Here is a 12,068-nt window from a genome sequence, read left to right as displayed (position 1 = left end):
ATGAACATAAAATTGTTAATATTATATACCACGACGTTGATTACACTACTAACAGTATATAAAGTATATTAACTTGAAATTTTATTTGATGTAATTGTAAATCTATAGGGAAATTACAATATCCTTAGAGAGGAGAATTTCTAGTTCATTTGTTTGCCTAATGGAAAAATAATTTGATGAGTTAAAGTGGGAAAAGGTAGAAATTCATTGACATTGGCAGTGAGAAAGGTTAAAAGATGCAGTTAAAGTGGATACATTATACCCAACTGCTTTATTTTGAAGAATTTCATGAATACATTTTAGATTGGAAAGCTTACATGTTTTTAGTATTGTTATTTCTATACTGTCCATAATAGCTAGCGTTATAGTTTAGCTGTAGAAATTAACCAATCTGTTGCAATATGATCATTTCCACTAAATAGAGACATTTGGCTCTTGCTTCCAACCATTTTATAGTCCATATCAACAAAACACCTAAATGTTTAATCCATACAAATTGGATATAAAATTTGGCTACTATTTCTTTCCTTGAGTCCTATGTAACTAATTACTCAGTCTAAGTCTGCTTTTGTTTTGTTTTGTTTAGGGAATCGATTTTACCTGGTTAACACTTAGAGCATGGTGCTAATGAATCCAAAGAAAACAGCAGCATCAAAAAGCAAAGTGTTTTCTGATATAATTATCTCTGTCTTCTCCACATAAAGTATTTAACCTTTTATCTTTATAGTAATGGCCTTCCTTCTTTTATTTTAAGTTGTATCAAAACTTTCTGGATTTTGGTATGAAATCAGGGAAAAACATACAGTATTGAATTCTGTATACAACAATTCATTCTAATAATTTTTATGAATTTAAGGTCAAGACTTTTAAAATGTAAGCCATTGTGTATCGTAAGTTACCTAATGCTGTTCTGGTTTTCCATGATTCCTCAAAGATTTTCAGGATAATTGTTTTTTATATGTCTCCCTCTTCTTTAAGGATCCTCTTATGTATTCCATTTGATACTAGTGACTTGAACTTCAGCTCTGATTTTACAACTTGTTTCTTATTCTTTTTAGTTCAATAATCATTAGCGATGGTGAAGAATATTCAACTAAAAAAAAAATAAGTGGCTCTGATTCTAGTATTTTATACATCACTTTGTATAGCTTGTTAACTTATGCCACTTTCAACAACTTTGCAGAATATGTAAGGAAATAGAAATGTCTCCACTTGGTGAAGAAATCTGGCTATAGGAATTGTTCTGATGAGTCCAGGGACTTTAATAGCACCAATGTTATATTATCATCAATATATATGTATATGTATATATATAGAGAATATATATATGTGTGTGTATATATATATACATATATATGTCAAATATATATATAATGTGTCAAAATAGCTCTGCTCTCAAAAGAAAACATCACAGGCAAAATAGAAGCCTTCTTGTATTGTAAGAGTTTTAAATTTCTAATGGACAAATATTTAACACTCAGTAACAGAGAGTAAAGTTTAATTAATGATAGATAACTAAAGAAAATATATCTAAATATTGCTGGGAGAGTAACATGTTTACTTAAATGACTCCTATTTAATGGTAGTGGGATAGTTAGAATTCATGGAAATACTATTCTTTCCCTCTAAGGAAAAAAAGTAAGTTGATGTTAGAACATAAGCTAAGCAGGATTGGTTACATAACAGCCAACCAGATTTGTTTTTCCCCAGCGGTTCCAAATCAAACATGAGATGTGTACGTATACAAATTTTAGACTCTGGAAATGTCCTGCTCTGTGGGTGTTATTTTGCAATACCAGCCAGGAGGCATTTGTGGTGTTTTCTTTGCTGAGGCACTGCACTGAAACTGGAATGTATTTTATTTTATTTTATTTTATTTTATTTTATTTTATTTTATTTTATTTTATTTTACTTTACTTTATTTTATTTTATTTGCTTTGTTGTTTTGTTTTGTTTTTTAATTGTGACCCTGATTAATTGTTCCCATAAAATATTACTTGCTCTCCATTCTAAAATAAAGTAATTTGATGAAGTTGAACCAAAACACCAAAAGATTTCAGTGTTTATATATGCTAACGTAGATCAACTCAGATCATTATCCAGAAGAAAAAAGATTTAAAAAGATTACATTACATTAACTCAGGAGAGAACTGTGTCTCCTGTTTATGCAAAACACTAGTAGTACTGTTCACATTTTATATTTCATTTTTAAGGTGAAAAAAGCAAATAACTTGTATATTCTCACCTTTGAAATAACAACTAAACATCTGTAGTGTCTGTGACTAGTATTTGCTTTTACTGAATAGTCTTGTTTCCATTGTTAAGGTAGTGTTGACATCCTTCTAAGTGGTCTCCAATGGTATGTAGTAAATGCCTGCTCTTGCCATCATTTTCATTGTAAACGAATCTTGACAATGTCAGGTTCCCGTCACAGTCTATCAGTGTCACTCACTAAGCGGTGGTGTGACCGTTAGTCCCTTTGAGATTTCCTCCTTTATCAGGGTCAGCCCGTGGGAAGATCTGAATGAATAGTTACATGTTACCTAAGTATATAGGGTAATAACATTTACATGTACTTTTACTATTTTAATGCATGGTAGTTGAAAGACATTCTTTTTTTACAGGTCACTTTAATTTTGTGTTTGACACATATTCTATCTAAAATTCATAAAAATATACTATGGCGTTCCTTTTTGGAATCTATTCCTCATTAGATATATGCAGGGTTGAATAATAAATATGATTATTGGGGCTAGGATATTTGGTGCCACTCATACACATAACCAAGTTTGTGTTTTGTTGTTTTTTTTTTTTTTAAATTAAACAGTAATAATATCCTTTCCCAAAGCATTTTACGTTTTCTTTTCTACTTAAAAATTGTGTTCCACAAAACAAGGTGATCTTTCTTTGCCAATGATTATCTACACATTTAATCCTTCTTTAATTATTTTTTCATGGTAATCTTTTTTTTTCGCACTTGTCTCAATTGATAATTGTTTCAGTTGATTTGCAAAATAACATCCCAAATGCTGAGGATTCACACTTCTTTCCTTTATTTCAGTTTACTCACAAGAATCAATTACTAAAATTTTATTTATACTCTAGCCGTATTTATTGTTGGTTCTATTGAATATACCATGTCACCAGATATTCAGTAGAATTTTTCCTGTGGTCCCACACAAGAACAAAAGGTACCAGGTACCCCTCATTTTAAAGACAGTAAAAAGCAGCTGCTACTTATCAATAGCACCTGAACCAGCCTATCTTAACTATCACTCCAGGCCCCACAGATATCCTCCTGCCTCATTATAAGAGAGTATGACCGTAGAGAGAGGGGATTTGAAGAAATCCTTGTAGTGAAGAGACAGCATCTACTGGGACGGCTGTGACTCAGTGATCCCTTTTTGAGAGCGTTTCCACACCACCACTTGAAGGGAGGCTTTCCAAGTTTACAGGTGCCTTCCCCTTATTTCAGAGCTGGATTTCTGTTTCGGTGTGAACTGCTGATCTGTTTTCTGTATATATTTGAGCAGGGGGATAAGGAATTGATAGGTGGCAGGCTAGAGAGTGGACATCATCGGAACAAGACGACCCACACCAAGAGAAGGACCTTATTGTAAGCGGCAGTGGCAGTTTGGGGAGTTTAGAAGAGCAGGAAGCTGAAGATTTCCATTGTTAGCGACTCGTGCTTCTAGGAAGTTCCTCTGGAAGGGACCCTCTTGAAGGATCGGGCATGACTTAGTAGGAGATACTTAGCATTTAGGCACCTGCCATGTGGAAGATGTAAGTGGCTGATAGGCATAGTCGTAGAAGCAGGGAGAACTTGAGGTGGAACTGTTGAGTCGGAGACCTTTATCCTACTATCCAGGAGAAGGAGAGAAGGAGGATGGATGAAAAACTAACCAAGCCATTGTCTTCCAGGCCACCTAGGTTCTTAGGGATGGCCAGTGCTGATAGAGATGGAGAAACAGAGATGAGCGTTAACTAGAATGGATTTTTTAATACTCAAGGTTATTAAGGGGCAGAAAAGGGAGCCTTGACAAAATGTGTTTGAAGGCACAAATTAGAGGAAAAAGAAAGCCATTTAATATCTGTAACTCAGCAGTTCTGAATGTCCCATAATCTGACTACCTTTAGAGTAGGGATAGCTTTCAAAATTTAAGGGTTTCTACCCAAAGCAGTATATTTCTGCATTTAAAACTTGGTCCATCATAAGATATGTATCACAAAATAAGACAAAATATAAACTGGAGCAAGCCAAGAAAAGTAGTCTGAGCTTGTAAAAAAAACGGAGATAGTGCATCAAGCTGTTTGCTTTTTTTCAGAACGTATAGCTATGTTTTAATGTTGGGGTGGGAAGCGTGTAAGATTGCAGAGGAAGTTCCATACCCAGTCTTTACAAATTCACGTTTCAGTTACACTAGATCTTAAGATCACTCTGCTTGTCCCTGAAGAATACACATCTTTTTACACAAAGGAAAACTAAACACACAATTGCTTTTTGTATTTAAGTTCCATATATTTGTACATTTTTATTGATAAATTCTTAATATCTGTATACCTAGGCAGGTAAGTGAATTGTTTCAGATATTATAGAATGCAAAATTAATAGTTTTTAGCTAGAGACAGAATTGGTAATCAGGCATTTTATTTCAACTTCCTTTCTTACATTTATGTACCCGCTTACCTCTGGCTGTGTGTGTTGCAAGACCCCATTTGTTAATTTTCACTCCACCAAAATCATGGCATAGCATTAATAGCGGGCCTTCATTGTGCTTGTGGTTACGCTTCTTAATTTCAGCATATGGCAGCCGCCTGTTGTGTTCTACCTGCGGCTGAACCTACGTAAGCAGGTGTCTAGCCTGACACTGTTCCTGCGCTTCTCCACAATCTGTGTGTAAGACTAGGTATGGGAAATCTCTTTCCCTTCAGTTCCTTCCCCCCGACATTAAAATATGAATACAAATCTCAAGTAATCAACAGTTGGATCCACTGAGTCTTTTCATGAACCCATGACCATTTTCCTTTGCTTAAACCATTTTATAATTTTATTGTGTTTTATGAGTTTTTACATACATGCCTTGACAACCTATGATAGTATATGTTCTTTGGGGACCTGAAGGCTATATCAACTTCACCTTGTTCTTCCACTGTAAAGTCAAGAAACAGTTTGATTCAATAAGAATGGGGAAAGAGAGGTGCATCAGGTATTTTTTTTTCTGTTTCTAACTCTCCTTACCAAATATTAGAATTTCCTATATATTTTATCTTCTGTCTCTTGCAAGATTTCCTGTGGTCACAGTAGCAAACGTTAATTTTAAAGGTATACAAGTGTGTATGTATATGTTTGCATGTAGGCATAGTACATGTATACTGGCTTATATCACTAAACATATTGGCTTAAACCAAAGCACTTGAAATCATACATTTAATAACTATGGGTATGTCTTGTTCTGAAATGGCCTATTTTCAATTCTTATTTATTCATGCTAATAGGAAAAGGATGTTATAAATAATGCAAAAATCACTTACAGCTGACTTAGTTATATATTGTATATTTTTCATCAGACTTAGTTTCTTAATTGTTTGCTCTATTTATTACCCAAATGAGCTAACATCATGAGTATTTAACAAATGATGATTGGTGGAGATGGCTAGGAGCATTTTATGTAGTGGGAAAATCCAATCTAGTGTTATCAACTTGCTATGGAAAATTCACATGTGGATGATTGATATTTACCCTCACACAAGGGACTAATATCCTGTGATGCAAAAGAGATGTGAAAATAGATAGTATTTTGTCTATAATCTGTTTCAGAATGATTCAGTCAGAAGTTTGGCTTAATATTTTATACCTTGATAATGTGAAAAAAAATAGTCACAGTGCTTCTCCACTATGAGAGTAAAATTGAAATATATTTGGAAAAATGACTTTTTCCAATGTATTAACTGGCAATCAGAATTCAAATAAAAGGAGAAATTGGTTCAAGTGAACAGAGAAACAAAAGTAGATAATAGATATAAGCAGAACTCAAACTGAATTTAAAATAATGAATGTGAGTATTTTTCTGTACTCAGTCTATCGATTATCTTCAAATAAGCAACATACTATGAAAATGTAATGCTTGCATTTATTGGTATTTTAAATGAAATGTGTAGGGAAAATTATCCATTAATTATAAATTCCCTATCCAGTTTTCATTTTCAAATAACATTTATTCCAAAGTGTTATTTCTATACCAGTTGTCAGTGATTATGCCTCAACTCTTGTTTTAAATGATACTATAAAAAGTAAACATTTAAAGAAAAAATTTGCACATACCTCGATAAAGGCATTGTGGAGTTGAATTTTTATCATGTCTCGCCATCAAATATTTTCTTGACACCATACATTTGAGAAATTCACATACTTACAGTTTTTGCATGTTTGACTAGGACCTTGGTATACGCATCAAAAAGGGTGTGAGTAGAGAAAAAAAGTAGATCCATTTGTGAATATGGAAGTGAACTTGTATATCATAGTGTAGGAACAAGCTGGAGAAATTTCTTTTATGTGACTCATTTCTGGATGAAGCTATAAACTTTTTTTTAGCCAAAAGCTGTCATGGTTTCTTGTAAAATAATAAAGATAATAAAGATATCCACTTTAATTGATTCTTTTCATTGTTTAATAAAATTGCTTTGTTTGATTGCTGAAGAATTTGAATTGAGTTTTCATTACCCACTTCTGAACAATTTACTCTAAGATTCAGACAGTATTGAGCTAATGAGTTTGAATTTATATTGAACCTTAACTGTCTTCATGAAGTAAATGGAAAAAAATCATGGCAGTAACTAAGTATTCTTCATTAAAAACTATGTCATAGAGATTTTACAATGAAGCTTTTAATGGAGCTAAAGCATTTAAATTGGAGTTTTACCAACTTTGCTGTTTCTAAGTATATTATATGAAAATATTATTTCTTTTCCTTTTTTAAGAAATGAAAACTCATTAAGCTGACAGGGACATTACAAAAATTTTCTTCAAGGGGGTTGTTTGTATATTCAACAGATTCAGTAAATAAGTTAGTGTTAATTTAATTGGGGAACATGTCTAAATTGAAATTATTCATAAATACCTTCTAAGGTGTATCCTATTAAGGTGTTTAAAAATCTACTGAAATCCAAAACATGGCCCCATTATTAAAATGAAAGCTCTCAAATGTACTGTTTTTACTTTGACACTATATTGCCATAATCATCAACTTTTGTTTCTTTGTAGTTGAATAAAGGTGATATATTTATTGATGCACACATATTTAATATATTGCTTTGACATTATTAACCTTTGTAAAGTGATCTTTTAGGCTCTTTGTGCTGTGTCTAAATCAGTTGGGCATTTAATAATTCCATGTTTAGGATTTGTGGTGGAATTAAGTGAGGAACTTTAACTCTGAATGGTGGCTAGAAAATCATTTAATACAAGAATAACTACAACTACCAGTGGCCTTCACTTCTAAGAAGTAATTAATTCTCTAGGTATATAACAGAGACCATTTTATCTTAATTTGGTTATTCAAACTAGATTAGACTCAAAAAGTAAGATAAATATTGTAGAATTTTTTTTTAATTGAGGAACTATATAAGAAAAAGAAAAACAAAAAAATATATGGTTTAGGGGAAATTTACTTACTTGAGGTTATTTTCCAAGAAATCACTTGGCCAACTCGAAATGTGATATACTTTTTAAAACCTCATTTCAAATAAATTATTAGAAGATTTGGAATACTATTGCATCCAAATTGCTTATGTGCATTCCCCACAAGTAGCTGTGATGGTTCTGGGGATAATCAAACACTGTCCTCTTGCCCATCACAGAGATCTCAGGCTTCTGTTACCCACCCCCACATGCCTGGAACTAATAGCCTTCCACTTAGGCAACCTCTCCACCACCTTAAGCAGAGCCACCTTCTGCCAAATTCTATAATGGTATTTTTTGGTACTAAAAATGGTAGTTGCCCAGAAAAAAATATCCAATCATTATATTGTAAAATGTAGGACATAACAAAGAGATACTACATTTAGATAACTAATTGTGATGTGTTAAATAAAACCCTCATATTTTAAGCAAGAATTAGCATGATCAGAAGAATAATGCAGCAACGAATTGACCATTTGTATTAAACGCATGAAGCATGGTGACGTGATAAAACATGGCACCGAACTGGTTAGCTTCAAAGCTAATTTCCCTGAGTGGTGAGTGGGTATTGTTGCATATAAAGAGGACAAATATTTTTCCTTTGGCAATCATTATTAGAACGTTTTTTAATGCTTCAATTTTCAATGATTTATGCCCTTTACCATTTTCATAAATGAGATACACTACGTTTCATAGTTTTATTTGAACAGAGCAATGATGAGATCTGTGCATTTTTTATAGGACTGGAACTTCCTTTTATGATGATGCCCCACCCTCTAATTCCCGTCAGCCTACCTCCAGCGTCTGTCACCATGGCAATGAGCCAGATGAACCATCTCAGCACCATTGCAAATATGGCGGCAGCAGCTCACGTTCAGAGTCCCCCTTCCAGAGTTGAGACGTCTGTTATTAAGGTAATTGTTTTTTTACATGACTGTTTTGGCTTATGCCAGACATCGTCTTAGGCCATTACCTCTAAGTCTATTTTCTTATTCCACAAGTAATTCTAAATTCAAAACAGATGATAGTAAATAAATTGTGAGAAAAATCACTTACAGTAGGTAGAACCAGGTAGAGCCAGGGGTACAGGATTAGACAGGTTAGGCCAATCTTAAGTTCCGTGTTGTATCTGTTGTTTTAAGTTTATTTATTTATTTGAGAGAGAAAAAGTACAAGCAGGGGAGGTGCAGAGAGAAAGAGGAATGGAGAGAGAATCCCAAACAGGCTCCATGGGCAGAGCCTGATGCAGGGCTTGATCTTACATCTGTGAGATCATGACGTGAGCCAAAATCAGAGTGAGGCACTTAACCACCTAAGCCATCGAGGGGCCCTTGTCTTTTGTCTATTAAGAGAGAGATGGATGTAGGAAATTAATTGATATATTTCAAATTCAATAAATATATGACTGTGTGCATGAGTGCATGCATGTCAATGTATGTGTGTGTGGGATTATGAGTTTTAAGGTATAGGAAATAGTTGCTGATTTGTTGTTAAATTATGGTTCTGCCATGTTGCCTTGAGCATGTGACTCAATCTTTCTGATTCTATTCTACATATAAAAAGTAGGTAATACAGTATAGGTGTAAACACTAAACAAAATAATAAAATTGAATGCTTTTTATAAATTCAAAAATACACTATATGTGAAGATAACACTATTGTTATACAAAGATCACATGTACGTGTATATATGCACAATTCTCTCTCTCTCTTTTCCCCTTGTGTGGGAGGGTATGTGTATACCCTTAAATGTGTATGCATATACCTTTAATTTATTTTATAATATGTACTTAAATAAAATTCCTTTAAATGAATTGTCAGAATACATTATTAATTTTTAAATTAAGTAAAAGATACTAATGCTTATCCTTATATGACATAATCATTACCTCTTTCTTCTGAATATAATACACTTGAGTTAAGGAGGCCTCTGGAGCATGCCTTACATAAAAAGTCCTGTTAACAATTCTTATTCATTGCTGGTAGGTATGCAAAATGCTATAGCCATTTTGGGAGGCAGTTTCATGGTTTCTTACACAGCTAAACATACTTCTACCACAGGATTATGTATTTTGCCAGCTCCTTGGTATTTACTCAAACAAGTAGAAGAGTTATGTCTACACAAAAACTTGCACATGGATATTTATAGCAGTTTTTTTTTTAATAATTGCCCAAACTTGGAAGCAACCATGATGTTTTCAGTAGGTGAAAGGATTAAAAAGAAGTGGTATATCCATATGTTATGACTTTGCTAAATTAACATTTGTTAAGAGAAACATAGGGATGACTGATAGTGAGCCATGGTCCAACACAGACCATAAGAAAAATTGAAATAGATAACCTTATTACTCACGAGTTCTGGTGGAAATACCTCAAGGTATATACCTTGAAGGACCACATGGGGAAGTCAAGGCGGAGTACAGAGAGAACAAGGCAGGATCTGGGACAGATGCCTGTGTCAGGGCCCAAAGGTAGAATGCTTCGAGGTTCCCAGGCTAGGGCTAGATTGGGCAATTAAAACCAGAAGAGCATAGTTTTGGTGAGCTCCAGCGGGCTCGTATGTAGGAGGAGACCTTTATTCACAAGTGCTGTTGAAGAAGTCCTATTAAGGGCTTCCATGCTTACATTTGCTTGTGATTCTGTGGCTGTTATCTAGGGCATGTGCTTGCAAGAGGGGGCTTTTGTCAGTTTAAGGTCCCTCCAGGACAGTTGGCCAAACAAAATGGATGCCTAGGCAGCAATACTATTGGAGTAGCTTAACTAAACGCTTGACACCATATAATGGAATATTGTTCAGAACTAAAAAGAAATGAATTATCAAGTCATGAAAAGACATGGAGGAAACTTAAATGTATACTGGTAAGTGAAAGAAGCCAGGCTGAAAAGGCTACACACTGTATGATTCCAAGTGAATGACCTTTCAGAAAAGGCAAAACTATGGAGATACTAAAAAGATCAGTGGTTGCCAAGGAGTGGGGCAGGGATGAATAGGGAGAGTACAAAGAACTTTTTGGGCAGTGAAAATGCTCCGTGTTATACCAAAATGATAGATAATGTCATACATTTTTTTAAAAGGCCATGTTACTACTTATACATTGTATAAGTATACAATGTATATATACATTGTATACATACTTATACATTACTATTATACATTGAATAATATGCTAATACCAATTTTTCTTATAACAATGGCTCTATAAGCAAGGATGTATACTAGTCCCTCACCATTTTCTGAAGTATCCTCACCAGGAAAAAAATATATGTATCACAGAAAACCGAGATCAACTTCTTAAAAATCTTCAGCTGATAAAATGCCAATGAATGCTACATTGTCGTCAGCCAGGAACCAAGAAGATAACTTTTAAAAATTCCTCTTTATTCGGAGTGACTTTCGGAGGGTTCCTTTGTTACCAAAGGATTTGTTAATCAAGATGTCACTGCATAATTCCATTTATGACCATTTTTGGTAATAGTTATTACTGAGAATTCAACATTCTCATTGCTTCACTCACTGAAGTGACCTAGAGGGAGGTTTTGGCTGAAGAAAAAAGGCTAAGTGTTCCTATCATTGTACTCGATAGCTATTTTAAAAAAATGAAAAGGTACTAAGGATTAGTTATAGGATGTGATTACTCTCATTTTTTAAAAAAGTTAGTAATTATTACTGTAGAGAATCGTCCTCATAATAATAATTATATAATTTTCACTCTCAAAACTGGGAATTTTGTAGTTCCTCATTTAGACAAGATAGGGAACGTAGTTAAAGTAAAACTATGGCAGAAGAACAGATTTTAGCAGTTTAAAATCATAATGGGTGACTTAGTTATTAACTGTAGATGATTTGGACATCAGCTGGTAGCTTACATATGTCTGGATCCAGAAGACTCTAATTACATCAGAAAACTTGATTTATTTTATCTTTTAAATACGCACATATTTTTTAAATAGTGTATGTTGTATCCAATGTTAATCAGAATACTTAAGTAGTGAAACTTCCTTTACTAAATCTTTGGTTGTCAACATTTAGGTAAGTAGGAGGAAGCAGTTGGGTTTCCTCTGGAAGGCACCTTTAGAAAACAGTCTAGATTATTGAAAAGTCAGCAACATTCCTTTGGTTTCTTAAATTAAGGTCAGGAATGGAGAGGAGGGAGACAGGGAGAAAGGAAGGAAATATGCAAAAAGGTAATAAAAAAAAGTGACAAAGCCCTGTGTCTTGAACTGTGTGCCAACACCTCCTACAATGTAGTGATAGCCCATTTTCTAGTCTCTCGGGGCAAATATTTTCAGAAACTTGGCTATGGATAGGTTAAAGGAAATTCTGGGCTTTTGAAAGCAGTGGTGATATAAATGGTGATAATAGCTGAATAAGAAACAATGGCTCTAATTA

At 33.9% G+C, this 12,068-nt stretch overlaps 1 protein-coding gene across 2 annotated transcripts in view; it reads left to right on the top strand.

Annotated features, from left to right (window-relative positions):
• DACH1 (dachshund family transcription factor 1) overlaps positions 1-12,068 on the top strand; it is a 429,942-nt gene that overhangs the window by 290,651 nt on the left and 127,223 nt on the right. For both annotated transcript variants that reach the window (XM_042927656.1, XM_042927663.1), the window contains exon 4: positions 8,420-8,592. In XM_042927656.1, the coding sequence (XP_042783590.1) occupies positions 8,420-8,592 (173 nt within the window). The remainder of the gene's footprint in view (positions 1-8,419; positions 8,593-12,068) is intronic.

The sequence above is a fragment of the Panthera leo genome, chromosome A1 (genome assembly GCF_018350215.1).
Source record: "Panthera leo isolate Ple1 chromosome A1, P.leo_Ple1_pat1.1, whole genome shotgun sequence".
NCBI lineage: Eukaryota > Metazoa > Chordata > Mammalia > Carnivora > Felidae > Panthera > Panthera leo.
The sequence above is the reverse complement of the archived record's forward strand: the minus strand, read 5'-3'. Positions and strand labels throughout refer to the sequence as shown.